Consider the following 18,004-nt stretch of genomic DNA (forward strand, 5'->3'; position numbering starts at 1 on the left):
CATTCAGCGTCATGTTTCTGGGAATGCGCTTGCGGTCAAAATGAAACAGTGAGCATGAAGGAAAGAAAACTAGATTAAAAAAGGAAAAAAATGGTGTGTAGTAACTTCTGAACATTTGGTATGCTGTGGGTGGATTACACACACAAAAAGAAAGACCTGCCCCCATCCTCAGTCTCTCATCATCCTACCAAGTGTCCTCTCATTAACACAAGAAAGACACAAAGACTGTCTGCTGGAATCAGTGAAGAATTCAAGTTTAGAACAGGCTTGGCTGGGATCATGGTAACACAGTATATCAGGGTTTTTAAAAATCCCAACAGTATGTACTTCTCATGTTTTAAGACATTTCTAGGATTTCAGACATTTTTTGGGATTTTAGAACATTTATTGGATTTTAGGAAGTTTCTCACTTTTTAGGATGTTTAGGAGGTTTCTAGGATTGTAGGACATCTGGATTTTAGGAAATTTGGGTCTTCACTAGGACCTCTGTTCGGGAGTGCAGGAGATACTCCCCTGGCACCTTTTTTTTGATAAACAAGCTCAATTCTGTTGTATGCACTCTGGCACCTTATGTATACTTAAAGTACAAAAACTATTCCAAGTGTGAATCACTTTATATTTCTTGCGAATTAGGAAATGGTTGGGGGGGCTGGCATCCCACTGGGGGTCAGAGTGGGCTGTAGGATTTATATCACTGTAGTAAACTCATTGCATGTAGTGCACAGCACGTACCACCAGAGCTCAGTCTATGGTCTCTACTGGTGGAACAGGCAGCTGAGCTGAAAGAAACAGTGATACCTAGTGGTGGAGGGAAGAGTTACAGGACTGTAAACAGCCGGCGGCCAGTAGGCAGAGAGAGACCGGGAGGAAGTTGAGTTGAAAAGGTGTACAGTTGTATTTCTCTGTTTAATAAAGCAATTAGCTGTAAGAATATTACTTCTCTTCATATTTAGTGGGTTTTTATTGTGTATTTATTAGTCTTGAAAGCATTCGCCTTCAGGGGGTGGTTAGCGCTGCACACGAACACCATCATATACCGTATACCCCGGTGAAATTTCAGGAAGGTATGAAGGTTTGCAATATTACCGCCCAAGCTTAGTCTAGAACAGCATGAAATATGAAATTATAAAATAATCCTGCAGTGGCTTTTTTCTGAGGATAGCATGTTAAGGAATAAAAAAACACAATGACTCTCTGCAGAAATTGTTATCCTTAAAGCTGTGAAACACACAAAATTGTGGTTGAAAAGATTTTTTTTTCCATCCTCTGTAGCACAAAAAGTTTTTCTGTCCTTGCTGAATCAATCAGTCCAGGTATCAGTCTCTTTGCCAGTTCAGCTGGCAGCTCTGTCTCTGACCGTCCAGCAGATAAATTGGATGCTCTCGTGCTGAAAGTTTCACCCAGAGAGACTCATGAAGACCACATCCAATCAGACGGTCTCATATAGCAGCATGCCGCTGAAGATGGTCAGCGGTTCAGAGGAGAACGCCAGTTTGCCAGAGACGAGGTCAATGCAGACCGTGTCCCCTGCCTCCATGGGCAGGATGATGTTGAAGACGGCCAGAGCTCCAGGGATGTGTTTGGCCTCGGCCATAGGCTTCTCCAGGCCTTCAGGCTGATACCCAGCTGAGTCCACTCGGGCCACGCCCGTGTTGGACTTTGACATTACAGCCTCGATCTTCATGTTTTTATGGCCTGTGAGGATGGCGCTGAAGAAGTACTTCCCACTCACTGGAGCCGTGAAGTAACCTGGAGGATGGAAGCAGATAACAAACAATACTGAATGTTGTGTATTTGCTGTGTCATGAAGAGCCAAGATTTCCTTAATTCATCAACAAATTGCTTGGATTCTTTTTATTTTGCTGGTAACTTTCATGATCATCTGAGGTCAATTAACTTTTTGAAAGCAATATACAAATACAAATCTTTTGTTGTGCTGCTGTCAGATGCCTTTAATAAGTATTTAAGCCTTTGAAACCTGAGCAAAGTGGTGCAAATTCTTTCAAAAATATGGGAATAAATGTAGAGAGCAACTTGGTAAGAAATGCTACAGAAAATTGCAAGAAAGGTAGATTTAGAATATTCTTTTTAAAAAGTTACAGACAAATATATTCAGAATTATAGCTGCTGCACAGCATTAGGGCAAGACTGGGCATTTTTAGCAACACATAGCCGACAAATTGGAAGACAATTAATAACTACTCAAAATGTGCATTCTGCATCACATGAGGATTGAGCTCTCAACTTTAGACACAAGGGGCAAATCACTGAATCAACCACCAGGGGGCAGGATATCAGCTGTCTATGCATGGAAAGGCAGATTTCAAACTGCTCACAAATATTCAGTTATTAAGACAAAATTCTGGGAAATTGCATATTTCATGTAGAGAGCAGAAAGATGTTGATCATTTGTTTTTACAAAGATTGATTTGCTCCACAAGTGAAAAACTTATGTTTAAACATGCAGTTTCCCCATGGACTGCAATAGTTTACATGAGGACAGAATTCAAAATACTGTTGAAAATTCAGTTTGTGAGATAAAATTCTAAAATGTCACACACTTCTACCATGACAACAAATTTTTGTCCAATTTTTATGAACCTTTAAGATTTATTTAGCAAGAATCTGCAACTGTATGTTTACCATACCATTTACAGTCAAACATTCTGATACACTGTAGGCTAAATTTTTGATAAATCAATCAATCATGTTTTTTGATAAAAAACAAAGTGATGGACGTGATAATTTGTACCAAAGTGAAGTGTGCTTCACACAGTTTCTTCACAGTTGGGACTACATTTTGCTGTAAATTACAAAGCGTACGAATTATTTGTTATGAATTTGGTTTTTAGCACTACCATTAGGACTATTGGCTTGTGTTTGCAGCTGAGGAAGTTTGGCATGGGACTTGACCTATGTGCAAAGTTTGGTTTATTTTCATGCATAGGAAGTTGGAATCCCTAATAATAATAATAACATTGATTGGTTTGTTTTAGTATTTTTTTTTAACCAATTTGTAGCTAATTTTAGGGTAATTTAGTCTTTCTTTGCTCATTGCCTTCTTCCCATGGTTTTGAAACAACTTTCAAAGGGTTAAAAAGATCTACTCTTCCTGGAAGTGTTCTTAAAAAAGGGTGCTGATCTCGGCATGCATGTGTTTAAACTTGAGACGATCCACAGCTCACCTGTTTTGGGATCATAGACATTATCTTCATTGACGAAGACCTCATTGAACACGATGGTTCCTGCGCCTCTCATCTGCCGTGTCAGTGCGGCAGAGAAAGAAAGGCGTGGCACGTGGGCATCAGACCCAGCAAGACCTGATCGAGGCGGAGAGATGGAGAGTTTGCAGTTAGTAAGAAACAAAGATCAAACAGAAATGAATGCTTTGATTTACTGTTTAGTAAGAACAACACGTACCCTGTTCACCTCTGAGACCTGATGAGAAAGAGCAAAGATAAAAATGAGTTAATCATCCAGCTGTGTCTCTCTTGCTGTTTATTTTTCATCCTTATCTTAATGTATCCAAAGCAGATGTGACAACCCAAAGATAAAGGTTGTAAAGTAAACAAAGTGCAATCAAAAACAAGACTAAGTTTGTTGTCTTTACCTGGGGGTCCAGCCGGTCCCTGCCTGCCCTCTCTGCCTGGGGGTCCTACCCTCCCTTGGGGTCCTACAGGACCTTGGGCTCCACGCTCGCCCTTCTCTCCACGAGGGCCTGGAAGACCAGGTGGACCTGTGGAAGAAGAAAATTTGATGAATCATCTAAGCTGGGACACACGCTCCTGAAAATCCTCACTGTAAAATCTGACAAGTTGGTCTTACTTAAAATGATCTTGGAAACAGATTGCCTTGAAAAAGTAAATATAACTATTAATCTTGAATTTATGTTTACTTTACATCTGATTGTTAAATTTACTTAAAATGTAGGTGTTTACTTAATTTAGTGAAGTTCTTGTGACTTAAAATTGACAATTGAAATGACCTTTCGAAGTATTAGCACCTTGATTAAACTTGGTTGATCTGACTTAGCTTGATCATGACAAAGAGGATTTAGCCAGTGATGAAGCTGGGTGAAGTTCTTTTTTTGTTGACATGTTTAAGAAAATACAACTATGACTGACTAGTTTGCAATCAGCTGAATACAGATAAATAGCACAGTAAACTAGGCTTACAGAAGTTACTAAAAATGCTGGAAGATTGATTTAATTAAACTTGTCACAATCAAGTTGCAACAACTTCACAAGTTAAGTCGATATAACTAAACTTTAAGTAAACTTTACAATTAGAAATCACATATACATAAATTACGAATAATAGTTACATTTATTTGCAAACAGCAGTGTGTCAGGTTCGGGTGCAAACAGAGATGACACTCTGATAGGTTGAATTCATGCTACGCCCAAGACACCCTTATCATTAATTAAATGGTTAAGTTGAAAACAAAAATTTATCTTAAACATAAGATTAATAATTAAATATACATTCCTTTATCAAGGCAGTCAGTTTCCTAAATCATTTTAAGTACAATCAGCTTGGAAAGCAACTTGCACAGTAGCCTTGGCCACCAGGATGTGAATGTGTGTGTAAATGGGTGAACGGGACTCGAAGTGTGAGTTTGAGAGATCGACCAACTAGATAAGTGTCATACAAGGGCAGGTCTATTAAAACCGACAAGTGAAATGACCTGCTCTTTCTAAGTGTTTGCAACTTCAATAAACCAAGTTAGTCTGACTTAACTTGATAATGACAAAGAGGATTTTGCCAATGATGAAGTTAGGAGACTTGCAAGTTATGTTTGGCTACTATGTTAAATCCTTGGGGCCCGCTTTAATATTACACACACTCATGTCACTCTGAGCACATAATGCGGTTTTAAAAATAAAGCTTTAAAAAATATTATACATTAATATTATTTTCTTCTTAAATTGAGTCCACTTTTTAACCAATATCAGTCCTAATCATGATTCTAAAATATGCATTAATTTTCAGAATTTTCACTTTTAAATGCAAGGTTTTTGTCATGATGCCACTATATTTTTAGATGAAAAAAACCCAAGCAAAATTAATAATTTTCAATATAATGTATTATATTGAAAATAAGGAGATTTTTTGATGATCACATGATATGTCTAGTGCACCTAAAGGAAAAGGCATATATTTTATCCACATGCTAAATATTGCAGAATTACACCATCACGTGGAAAATAGTAAAAGTGACAAATTAAGAGGCAAAAGCCCAGAAAGCCACCCAGGAATAATATAATGCATGTTTTTAAGCTTTGATGGCTGTGGGATCAAAAATGTCAGTTTGAATGGGTTTCAGTGGTGCATTTTTTTGCACTCAACAGTTTGAACGTAACAATTTAGTTTCCACAGTGTATTTTAGACTTATTGTGGGAGCTGAGCTGGAAATTCAACAAAATTAAACAAAAATAGACAATCTTGCCAAAATTTGTGCTATACGCATGAACCCAGCCAAAATGATCAGAAAAATAATAATAAAAAAAGCATAAAATGCGCAAAAAAAATCCCTAAGGGCTAAGAAAATACAAATAAGTATTTAAGTAAACTTAAAAATTAGATGTAAAGTAATCAAATTAAAATTGATGGTATTATTTACTTACTACTTTTCAAGTGAGTATTGAAAAGTCAACTTTTCAAGTAAGTATTGGTTTTCTAGACTTTATTTTTTTGTAAAATTATCCTCTCAGATTTTACAGTGCTGTATAAGTTTTAGAGAATTGTAAAAACGTGCACAGCAAGCCAAAAAAGCTAAGACATTAAAGCTGCTGTGCCTCAGGATGTGCCTTTCACCCTCATGTTTACTAAAACTTCTCTTTCAGACAGATTGACGACTTTAAGGCTCTTTACAGACTGGATTCTTTCTTTGGTCTATTTTTCCCTGACCTTGCCTCCCTTAGACTGAGTGCTATCTCGTGTGCAAAAGTCAAATCCCATGCCCTCCGTCCTCTGCGACTCACCCTGGAAATCCTGCTGTATGAAACTGTGGAACTCATTGGTCAAGTCCACCACTGAAGAGTTCAGTCTGTGTATGTCCGAGCGGACGTTCTCCAGCTGAACGCTCTGGATATTGTCGAGGACATCTCCTTGAGACGTTACGGTGACGTTGAGTCCATTAACGCAGCTCCACAGCCCAGACACATGCCGGTCCAGGCCCTCCTTGATCCTCTCCAGGCTGTCTGAAAAAATATCCAAGCGTGCGCACACTCCCTCCAGCTTGGAGAGTCTTGTGTCCAGGCCATCGCTGGACCGCCGGCACTCCCCCACCTCTGTCGCATAGTTGCTCCTAATTATTTGGATCTCTTTGCCCAGACTGCCGAATCGAGTCTTCGAGTCATCAACATGATCCGTCAGCTCCCTCTGCAAATTGTCCACCTTGTAGAGAATGTGGATACATGTTAATGTGTGTATTTTGGACCAGTTTCCTTTAAACAAAGTTCCACTATAAATAAACTTTTTTCAGATTTTGCTCCAATTTATTTTCCTATGGTATCTTATACACACAAAAATATGTAAGCATATTATCTAAGCCATGTCTGTCAAGAACACTCAGATATTTGTAATATACCCAAATATTTTCATGACTATAACAATATTATGTGGAAACACTGTTGCCAAGATAACCATGAGACACTGATTGACGTTCAAAGTCTAAGATGAAAAGTTCTGTTTCGGTATGTATAGTTCAATAAAACAACGCATAGATCATCAGCATAATTATCATTATCATAATGGTAGCTTGATTTGTCCTCTCTTGAGGGACTAGTTCTATTTATTATAGTACAGTGGCCCCAAAAATGGGCCACAAGATAAATATGAGGGGTAATGAGATCTTCAACTAGAAACAAAGGAGGGAAATCATATTATGATCCAGAAATTATGATTATTTTCACTCGATCATTGCTTTTTTAGCCACACTATCAACATGGCTCAGATGCAACCTTCAGGGCTGAAAAATGAAGCCAACAAGGAAGTGCCAAAAACCAGGCCTCTAATGGCCACTTGAGGCTGGCCCCAAAAGTAAGACAGCCCACATAAACGCCACCTTAAAATGCCCAACTTTACAGCCGCAATAAATATGTTAACAGCCTTGCACAAAAAAACAGATTTGGTCATGAAACCTGTACCTTAAAATTCTGCATAACCAAGGGGTGGCATCCCTTGACAAGTCACTAATACAACAACAAAGTTGGTTATGTAGCCATAGCCATGTAGCCGTAAACCACAGCATAACCCCAGATTCACTGAGTGTAGGCGTAGCTGTGGCTGATGCTTTTTTAGTGTGTTTTCAGTTCATTAAAAGTTAACTGTAATATTTTGGTAGCTTAAAAAATCTTGTTCAGCATTTGGATGAACTAAAAGACCATCTAAGTAGTCAGACATTCACTTTTTTCCTGATAAGTATATTTTGTTTAAATGGTTTTAAGCCTTTTTTTCACCAGAAAAAAACAGCATCAGCATCAGTATAATCACAGTTACCCACAGCGGTAAATGCACCAAGTTACCTAACGTAGCAGCTAGCTATGATTATTTCTAGCCTCTCACCCAAATGTGATGACCTCTAGCTCCAAATAATGATGGCAACAACCAATGTGCCAGTGTTCACAACTACTGCAGCAACTGCTGTTTCAATTTGTCCAATACTTACTAGAACACTAGGAATGAGGGCTAAAACCCAATAAATGAGTTAGCATTTCAGAACCTTCAGTTTCCTAATGTCAAAGTCAGTGACTTTTTGAATGGGACTTTTTGGTTAGAAGCCTAAAATAAAAACTGTGGTTAACACAAGCTGAAGAGACTTTTGCTACTCTCTGATCAAATACCTGCAAAACTAAAGACATCAATAATTCCCTTAACTGTATTATTTTTTTTTTTGGTAGTTGAACAAAGATGGTAAACACCTTTTTAGCATCACTGTGGTTAGCACTGTAATACACTGTAACACTCAGTGCATTTACATGATGTTAGAAAAAGTTGAATTATTGTGTTAGTCTGACTGAAACTAGTTGTTTAAAATACATGACTGAAATCAAATTTCTCAAAGTAGGACCAACACACCTAGATAATGCAGCTAGGGGTCGATTGACTCGCTCAGTTAGACCGGATCTGGTCTAAGCATACTGTGCATGCTCCATAGTTCTCACGCCGCGCCTTAACCCGAATGTTGAACAGCATAAATTTGTAGAAGAAAGCCAGAAAAAAAGAAAGTAGGGAAGAAAACAAAATAAGATGAAGGTACCGACTAAAGCAAAGAGTACATGAGAAATGTACAGTGCTGAAAAGTTAACCATGTTGTCACTGTTCGACACACAATCCATTTGCCGCTTGCTAACTAGGTCATGTCTTCACTCACCGTGGCGGAGTCTGACATACTTTCATCAATAAATGGATTCTCCCCTGCTGCGTGTATACTGGGACGAGGACAGTAGTACAGTTAAATCAAATTATCTGTGCATGTAAACAGACTGACTTTTACCATTAACGTTACTAAAGTCATGTCCTAAGTATTTTTTCTGGGCTTTTAAGGGCTTTAAGAAACCGAAGGGGAGTTTATATTCTGCGGCTCAAAAGATGGGATTGTTATTTTTTAGTGTTTTTTAACCAACATTCAGTATTTTTCAATTCCTGATAGCATTAAGAAAACGTTGAAATAGTGCCTTTATGTCCAATAAAACAGGAATATGGACAGATTATAATCTGGTACTAACTTTAGGAACATACAGATGATGTTCTGAAAAAAGCTTTCAGACGTTTGTTGGTTGTGTCCCTCACCTCAGAAATGATGTTGTCCTTGGTGTTGGTCAGATCAGTCAGCGTGTACCCGTGCGACTGCACAGTCCTCCCCAGGCCCTTCAGAGTGTTATTGATGGAGTTAAAAGTGACCATGAATCCAGCCAGCTCTCCTTGGATGGACTTCAGATCCCCACCTAACTTTCCACTGTGGACACCGTGACCGTCCAGGCGGTTCTTCAAATCATTGATGTTGACTTTACACTGTCCAGTACACTCCTCCACTTTGTCTCGGAGTCTTCCGACCTCCTCCTGAAGGTTGGAGCACACCTGAGAGCAGACGGATTCCTCAGAGTCCACCTTTCTCCGCAGATCTGTCAGTTCAGTCTGGCACTTGTTGAGGCCAATCATGGTGGAGTTGCTGAGCGAGCGCAAGTCCTTCTCTACGCTGCTGCAAACGGAACAGTCCTCAAAACCACGGGCCAGCGTTTCAACCTCTGTGGCTATCCGGTTGAAATTCTCACCGCTGTCCCCCGTCACGGCTATTATCTTTTTGACATCGTCTGTTAAGCTGATCACTCTGTCCATCAGCGAGTCCCCTGACACGGACAGATCGTCTAACTTGGTGTTAAACTTCTTGATGTCCTCTTGGTTGGCCACAACTCTCCACTCTAAGGTTTTCACGGTGTCGTCAGTCTTGCGGCCTTTTCCGTTCGGCCCACACGTCTCATTGCACATGTTTGCGATTGACGTTAACCTTTTGTCCAGGAAGGTTGTGATATTCTCCACCTGACCTAACCGTCGGCTGTGGTCAGTGACCGTATCTCCGAGGACAGCCACGTCCAGCTCGATCTTGCCGATCTTGAAGCTGTGGTCGTCCAGCCGGCTGAGGACCATGTTGCGCAGCTGAGTGACATCTCTCTGGACGCTGTCCTTTACGTTGCTCCCGGTGTTGGTGCACCTCTGCTCTGTCTTCCTCACTGTGTTGTTCACCCTCTTCTCCAATTCTCTCAGTCTTCCATTCAGCCTGTCCTCCGTCACTCTTCCCTTTCCTCCACCCGTCCCTGTCAGCTCCTTATCCAGCCGTCCTTTGATGGTGTCACACTTGTTGGCTGTGGAGGTGACGCGGACGTCTAGATCAGACAGCCGCTTCTCCAGCTCGGTGACCGTGTCACAGCAGGCCTGGGAGCGTTGGGTCTCAATGCGGGAGATGTCCATGCTCTGCCTCAGGTTCTGGTCCATGGAGCTGATCAGCTTCTCCAGGGCTTGGATCCGCTCCCTGTTCTCCTGCTGCTGCCGCCTCAGATCCTCCACACCAGCCTGGAGGAAACAGAGATACAAGGACTGGATTTTATTTGCTAGCTGCATTTCCAGCTGGGATAGTGCTTCAAAAGGAGGGTGTTTTTTTTTTACCAAGACAACCCTAAATTTGCCAGGACAGTGACACAAAAGCGGTTATGCTCTACCGAAACATCGCTGCATTTCCTACCAAGATAGTTTCACAAAAAAAGGTTGTTTGTTACAGAAACATTGTTGCATTTCCTCGCGGGATAGTGATTTCCTCTTCGGACAGTGCCGTGAAAAGCGGTTGTTTTTTTACAGAGACAGGGTTTTTTTTGGCACCATGTCAGTGCCATCAAAAACAGGTATTTGAGACCAAAAAAGAATCTTTCCCTAAACATTAGCAATTGGCTTTTTTACGACGGAGGAATAACACCATGTTAAAGAAAAAAAAATCTTAAAGATTTCGGTAATGAAGTTATTATATTACAAGAGTAAAGCCATAGTTTTAATAAAACAAACGTCTTAATATTATGATGGTTAGCAGAAAACATACAATGCAAATGTTTTTTGGTGATTAGTTTGGTACAGTTGTGTCAGTGTAGATCTGAAATGGTGAGAAGAGTGGTACAGTGTTTATACAGCTTCTCTATATGAATGAAGGTCTATATGAATAACTAATGAATACTGAAGTTCAGGTGCAGTTTTAAAGTTGCAAAATTAAAAAAAAAGATGTGAAACAGCTGTGAGCAACAGGGATCAGGGGCCACTGTGGTAGGTAACAGTGAGAGATCTTTTATGTGTTAGTGCCCAGGGGCCAAGGAATGTGCCTGAGCACATGGCAAAAAACTCAATATGTACCAAAAACGATTATTCGTAGTTAAATCCTAACCATTTCTTACAAACTGCTGGAAAACTGTGTTTGTGTTTGGCTGTGTTTGCACCTGTACTTTTTTTCAGTCTTTCATACACTGCTCTTATTTGTTGTTAGTGCAGTGGTCTGTGGGGGAATGTAGTTTTCTTGTTTTACTGCCTGGATGTGGGTGATATTTTTTATTGCTTTAGGCAGCAAAATCACTCACAGAAGCCCACAGGGAACAAAGTCAAAACAAGGACATTTTATAGCTACAAAAACTACAACTAGAAATCACACAGAGTGTCATTTAACCCTTTGAAACCTGGGAAAATTGACTTGATTTCCTTCGAAAACATGGGAAGAAGTCAACAAGCAACTTATGAATAAATGAGCCGAAAAAGAACAAGAAATTAGTGGGGAAAAAAAATACAAGAAGATTACCTGAAAATTAGCACAAAAAAAACACAAAAACTAAAAAAAGCACCACAAAGAACAATGGAAAAGTAAAAAACTAAGAAAAAAAGAAAGAAAGAAAGAAAGAAAGAAAAAGAAAGAACGAACCCTGGAAAAAAGTTTAGTCATAACTCTGCAAAGTAATTTTAAATATATAATAACGATCATTTTGTTACTGAAAGTAAAAAAAAATACATAAATAAAATCATTTTAAATATGTAATAATGATCATTATAAATACTGCTTTCCCTAGCTTTTTTCCTTTTTCCCCTGAATGCAGCACAAGAAAAGCGTTTGTTTAAAAGAGTTAAAAATGGCTCTAACAAAGTCAAAGAATGATGTTTTCTGTTGAGCTTCACCTGACAGGCGGAGCAAGACAGAGTCACTCTTGTCTCCAGCTCAGTCAGTATCTCCTCTTTTAGAGTGTTCAGCTGGTTTCCTCTTCCTCCTCCTCCTCCTACTCCTCCTCCGTCCAATTCATTGCCCCCTCCATTCACCAGGTGGTTGTTGATGTTGAGCAGGGTCTGGTCATGGACCTGGCAAGCACATGTCCATTTAAACAATCTGTCCTTTAATCTAAATTCTTAATACAAAGACATTTTCCCTCCGGCAGCACAGAGGATCTCTACAATCAGCACAGTTTACAGATTAGTGTCCCCAATTCAATATCTGACCAAATGTCTGATGACGTTGTGTAATGGACAGAAGAGTGTTATATAAAAAGTATTACGATGTCACAGTCATTAGACATTTGTGTAATGTTTTGCCATAATTTGCCTTAAGAATTCCCGAATTATGTCCAAATGTTTTGTTATGTTTTGTGAGGTCTCACTTGACCTTGACCTTTAGTCACCAAAATCAGTTTATTCTTCAGTCCAAGTGGATGTTTGTGCTGAATTTGGAGAAATTCCCTCTAGGTGTTCCAGAGCTGTTGCATTCAAGAGAATATGACGGATGCAAGATCACACTGACCTTGACCTTTTACCACCAAAATCTAACCAGTTCATCTTTGAGTCCAAGTGAATGTTTGTGCCAAATTTAAAGAAAGTCGGGGGGTTCTTGTGTTATCGTGTTCACAGAAATGAACCACACAAAATCATAATGAGCCTGACCTTTGACCTATGACCATTAAAATCCAATCTATTTATTGTTGAATCCAAGTGAACATTTTAGCCAAATTTGAAGAAATTCCTGTTAGGATGTTTTTGGGGGAAATCGTGTTCATGCGAATGAGACAAATGCAAGGTCACATTGACCTTCACCTTGGACCTATAACCACCGAAATCGAATCAAATTTTTGGTGATTAAAAGTTTGTACCAAATTTGAAGACATTTTCTCAATGTGTTCTTGAGTTCACAAAAATTAGACAAACAAGGTGACAGTAACCTTGACCTTTGACCTATGACCACCAAATTCGAGTCATTTCATCAGTGAGTCCAAATATAAAGAAATTCTATCAAGGCAATCTTTAGATATCACACCAAGAGAATGGGATGGACAGATGGACGAACAGACAGACAACCTGAAAAGGTAATGCCTCTGGCCATTGCTATAGACGACATGAAGGCCTATAAAGAAGCAGGTGTTGTTTACCTGTGTCCTGTTGTAGAGATGGTCCAGCTTGGTCTGGATGCTGTTGATGGTTTCCTTCATGTGTGGCTGAGCTGAATCAGCAGGGACGACAGCTCCACTCAGACCAGGACTATTCAGAAGCAGAGCAGAAAGTTCCTTAGGTTTTGGCAGACATTTGTAATAATCATTAATATATAACAATAAAGCAGAGGAGGCAACAATAATGGCCACAGTTGCTTAATTTAAAAACGTATCATGTCCACAGGAAAGTGGTGTAAATAGAAGATGAGTTTAAATGAGCTCATTCTGCTGGTTCACAGTTTAACCCTTTGAAACCTGGAGCGACATCACTTTTCTTGAGCTGCTCTTACACACCTTTTACAAGTACTGTATATAAACCTTTGAGCCCTGAGCAAATTGGTCTGACTTCTTTCAAAAAAGTGAGAAAAAGGCAAATAGCAGCTTGGTAAAAACTGTTCCAGGAATTTTATTAAAGCTAGGAAAAAAAGCAAAAAGCTTGTGAAAGATATAATTTATTTTATATAATTAAATATTTATATAAATAATATAATTATATAATTTCATATTTAAAATTATGTTACAGATTTTTGGTAAATTTTTACAATTATTACTTTTTCGGAAAAAATGTCATGGGAAAAAGAAAAGAAGCTAGACAAAATGTCTAGAAAAAAAAGAAAAAGGCCAAGGAAAATGACTAGGGATTACATTACATTTTTAAAATCCTGCCACCAATGTTTTGGTAAATTTTCTATTATTCATTTTAAGGAGGAAAAAAAAGAAAAAAACCTAAAGAAAAATGTTTAGGGAAAAAAAGTTAAAAAAAAAAAAAAAAAAAAAAAGCAAAGTGAAAATGTCTGGGGGAAAAATAGGGAAAATTTTTTTACAATTAATAATTACATATTCAAAATTATGTTACACAACTTTGATAAATTTTCAATTATTCATTTTTTGACTTTTATTTTTTTTAAAAACTACTTATACTTATACTATACTATACTATACTTCATTAATTTCTTGCTAATTTTGGGGGGGTCATTTCTGCTTTCATCACTTATTTCTGTCTTGCCCTATTTTCAAAGAAATCAAGCCAATTTAGTCAGGTTTCAAAGGGTTAAATTAAAGGACACACTTTGTGTATTTATGTAGCATCCCATTAAGTTCGTATTGAGGATTAACTACTTATATCTCCCTGGCCTTCATACAGCTCTGTATATACATATGTTCATAAACATGTGTATCCTCTTTCACTAAACTGAACTGCTGAAATAAGCTCCAATAAACATGAAACGATATACACTGCAGGCTACTATACATTCCACAGTGCACTGGGTGACAAACTAGGAAATGTTAGTTTGCTGAACATAAACAGGATTTTGGTGCAGGTAAATACACTCGGTGATGTAAAACATGCACATGATGCATTGAAAACAGCGCGGACGTACAGCCTCTGGTTGATGCCGTGGATGGTGGTTTGCATGTTATGGAGGTCTTTGGTCAGACCACGGATCGTTTCCTCCAGCTGTCTGATCTTCTCACTGTCACCTGCAGACAAACATTGACTGACAATGTGAAAGAAGAAATGTGCGGTTTCATTCTGGGATTTAACACGTTCGGCTTGCAACATCAAATTGTAATAAACCTTCAACCCCTCAGCATCACTTGTCTTGTGCTGCCAATAGACACCTTTCATTACTGAGAGATGTTCCATAAATTGTGATAAATTAGTAGATTTAAAAAAAAAAAAAAAAAAAAAAAATAGCTAAAGAAAATGCTGAGGGAAAAATGAAAAAAAGCTAGGGAAAAACAAGAATCATAATTACATATTAAATATTTATTAATTTATTTTCTTCTCTCACAAAATAACTAATTTTAGGATAATTTTTGTAATTTTTACCAATTTATTTTAATTTAAAAAATATATATATTTTAAAAAAGGCTGGGGAAAAATTTCTACTAGAAAAAAAATTTCTAACTTATTTCTTGCTATTTTTGGGTAATTTCTTTTATTGCTCATTGCCTTCCTCCCATGTTCTTTTTTAAAAGAAATCAAGCCAATCCATCAGTCAATAAAGATTTGGATTATAGTGCACAAGTTTTGTGAGAGTTAATAAAGAATTGTTTTGATATGTTTTTTTTTTGGGCTCAGTTAATCAAGAATTTTCTCCGTTATTAGATTTCTCGTTGGAGGCATGCAAGGGCAACAAAGTTTTCTCCACCAACTGAACAGGGTGAGCATGATATATGGTTTAAAAGTGGTCATTTATGGGTTGAAGTATTCCTTTAAGACTGACAAGAGATAAAATATGCACATCTTGAGCATGTTTTGATGCTATTTCACCAGATGAATTACATGCATTCTGACTACATAAAAAAACGTGGATTTCATGGAGCCCTCTGACAGTCTCTACCTTCTCCTCTCTGTCCGCCCCCCGTGCTGTAGCCCGTCTGTGTGACTTGTGGTCGTCCTCCATTGACCTGAGTGTTGGTGGTTCCCTTTGGCCCATCGTGACAATCCTCCCCGGAGTAACCATGGCAACACTTCCACTCCATTTCTGTCACCATCTTGTAAGCTACCTTGTACCTCGGCCTCCTGTATGTCCGGTAGCTGTGGATGCAACAGAAATTTCAGATACTAAAATGTTATCTTGACCTTTATTTTGATTTGATGACTTCAGACTGAAAAAAATGGACATGTTTTTTCTTTCTCTTTTTTTTTTTAGCCATGCTTGCCAAGAGGCTTGATGGATGGCAATGTCAGTCTGACAATCTTTTAGAAAACATTCCCACAATGTTGCATGTGAACATTTTGAACAAAATGTTCAAAACAACTCTCAGAACATGTTTTCAGGATGTTATTAAGGCCTGAGATTATGCAACAATATTTCATGAAACATTTCTGTAATGTTTCTGTAATTTTGAATGATAAGATATATTAGAAATGAGCAGGTGAAATGATTTAGTGAAATCTAGCAAACTTTTGTTCAATATTTGGAGAAAACGGCAACATAAAGCCATTTGATGATTTTTGCTATCATCTTATTTTAGGATCCTTCGATTTACTATTGGGAGTCTTGGCTGGGTGTTGTGTGCATTTGGGTTTTTTTTGTTGTTTTTTTAATCTTGCTTTTTTTTGGCGGTTTGTCTGGTTACCTTTCTTTTCTTTTTCTTTTCCCTTTTGTCTTATTTTAATATATTTTTTTGTAATTTAAAAAAAACCTGGAGAAGAGTGGTGTCCGAACTGGTTATGAAAATACACTCATCATATTCATGCTGCATTCGTATATTTATCAGTAATTTCTATGTTTGTGTGTATCTGCTAACAGTCTGTGCAAATTGACCCCTCATGATAAAATGTGTCAAGTTCCTGCAAAAAAAAAAAAAGTTATTTGTGACTTGAGCTAAGCTGACTTGCGTTCGAATATGACATTGAGCAAATCTGTGTGATGTGATGTGATCTCGAAAACAAAATCTAAGGTCAACAATGGTCCCCGGACCCTGTATTGAATACCCGTGCTATACACTGTTGTTATTAATGTGCCCTGAGTCATTAGAAATCTGGGAAATCATCTGCTGGTGATGGATGGGATTAAGAGTGCTCTGTAAACTTTCGAATGTTATTTCTGTCCCAGTTTCCAGAAGAAATCAGCTGCATTTAGCCCGTACTAAATCTCCATTTATTGCTCAAAGACGATTCATCTCAAAGAATACCAATGTTTGATTTGGACAGCTTCTGCAGCTTAATCATGAATGTGTCACTGACCTCCGGTGAGACTCCCTGTTACAGTAATGTTTCTAACGATGCAATAAATAGAGCAGCGTTGGCCGGAAGTCTCACTAAAGATTTATGGCAGTGTCACAGGAACATTAACTAGCTCAGACTGTGAACGTTCAGCAGGTTGCTCTCCTTTATGCCAACCCACAAACATTAATGAATGTATCGCAGAGCCTTTTCTGTGCCATAGTAAAGATTTCAGCTTCCAGCTCCCTGCTCTGAGAGCGTGAGAACAAGGGATACCGCTTAGTCTCAGAGGAAAAACAAAAACAGGGCCCCAGAGAGGTGGCGGGAGGAGGAGTAAGGAGGAAGAGAAAGAAAGAGAGGAGAGTCATAAAGAGAAAGAAAGACAGAGTAAGAAGAAGAGATTGTTTTTACAGGGTAGGAGACTAGACTGTGGTGCCTGGAACCCCTGTCGGCTTCATTCTTAGCATAGTCCAGGTTTAGGCCGAGGCCCTTGGCAGGCACAGGGATCAGGCAGCCAGGCCGGGGTCAGACAACGCAGCGAAACTTCAAAAGAGGGAAAAAAATAAGGAGCGCTTGATTAATGTGTCCAGAGAAAGCACGACACTTAAATTTGGACGAAAACATCCAATCAATCTTATCGAGAATACATGTTCACAATGTTTGTCATTTTGGGTATATTCAGGTCTGCAGCTGGATCACAGTGACGTGTGTCAAATCAACACACTCTCATCACGAGTCGTCACATATCGCCGCTCAGTGGACTTACACAGGTTAACACATTATGCACTAGGGGTCATCATGCATCTGCTGTTGACGTTCCAGGATGCTGCAACCAACACCGCATGTCAACCAAAGCGGGGGGATAGGTTTAGGCAACAAAAGTGTGCAGTTAAAATAGGCAACAAAAGCCCATGGTTAAGATTAGGTAACAAAAGCCCATGGTTAAGATTAGGCAACAAAGGTGTGGTTGGGTTTCTGCAACAAAGCATGTCGTTAAGATTAGGCAACAAAAAAAAAAGACTAATGGTTTGGCTCTACTTTCAAACGCGCAGCGAAAAATGGGCTCCCTGGTGAACATTTGGGGTTTGTTGGACCCAGCCTGTAGGAACCTTCCAGCTCCTAATATTTCATTATTACCGGCAGTGTTTCAATCTGCTACTGTCAAGCTGCGTACCATACAGCAGCGACAGGTGCCATCTGGCTGCTTTACCAACTGACAGCGCCCATCAGTGCATCATACCACAGTGCCAGGTGCTGACCGGCAGGTTCCGTCTGGCTGCATTAAAAAACTAACACTGTTCCACACCGTATCGTATTATGCTGCTGC

At 38.9% G+C, this 18,004-nt stretch overlaps 1 protein-coding gene across 1 annotated transcript in view; it reads right to left on the bottom strand.

Annotated features, from left to right (window-relative positions):
• Positions 1-393: 393 nt before the first annotated feature.
• The window catches only part of emilin1a (elastin microfibril interfacer 1a), a 41,068-nt gene continuing 23,457 nt past the window's right edge, over positions 394-18,004 (bottom strand). The window contains exons 3-12 of the mRNA XM_042503256.1: positions 15,347-15,543; positions 14,381-14,480; positions 12,939-13,047; positions 11,704-11,880; positions 8,797-10,074; positions 5,985-6,399; positions 3,611-3,736; positions 3,421-3,438; positions 3,186-3,320; positions 394-1,749 (exon numbers count right to left, since the gene is read on the bottom strand). Of these exons, the coding sequence (XP_042359190.1) occupies positions 1,430-1,749; positions 3,186-3,320; positions 3,421-3,438; positions 3,611-3,736; positions 5,985-6,399; positions 8,797-10,074; positions 11,704-11,880; positions 12,939-13,047; positions 14,381-14,480; positions 15,347-15,543 (2,875 nt within the window). The 3' untranslated portion in view covers positions 394-1,429. The remainder of the gene's footprint in view (positions 1,750-3,185; positions 3,321-3,420; positions 3,439-3,610; positions 3,737-5,984; positions 6,400-8,796; positions 10,075-11,703; positions 11,881-12,938; positions 13,048-14,380; positions 14,481-15,346; positions 15,544-18,004) is intronic.

The sequence above is a fragment of the Plectropomus leopardus genome, chromosome 16, assembly GCF_008729295.1.
Source record: "Plectropomus leopardus isolate mb chromosome 16, YSFRI_Pleo_2.0, whole genome shotgun sequence".
Lineage (NCBI taxonomy): Eukaryota > Metazoa > Chordata > Actinopteri > Perciformes > Serranidae > Plectropomus > Plectropomus leopardus.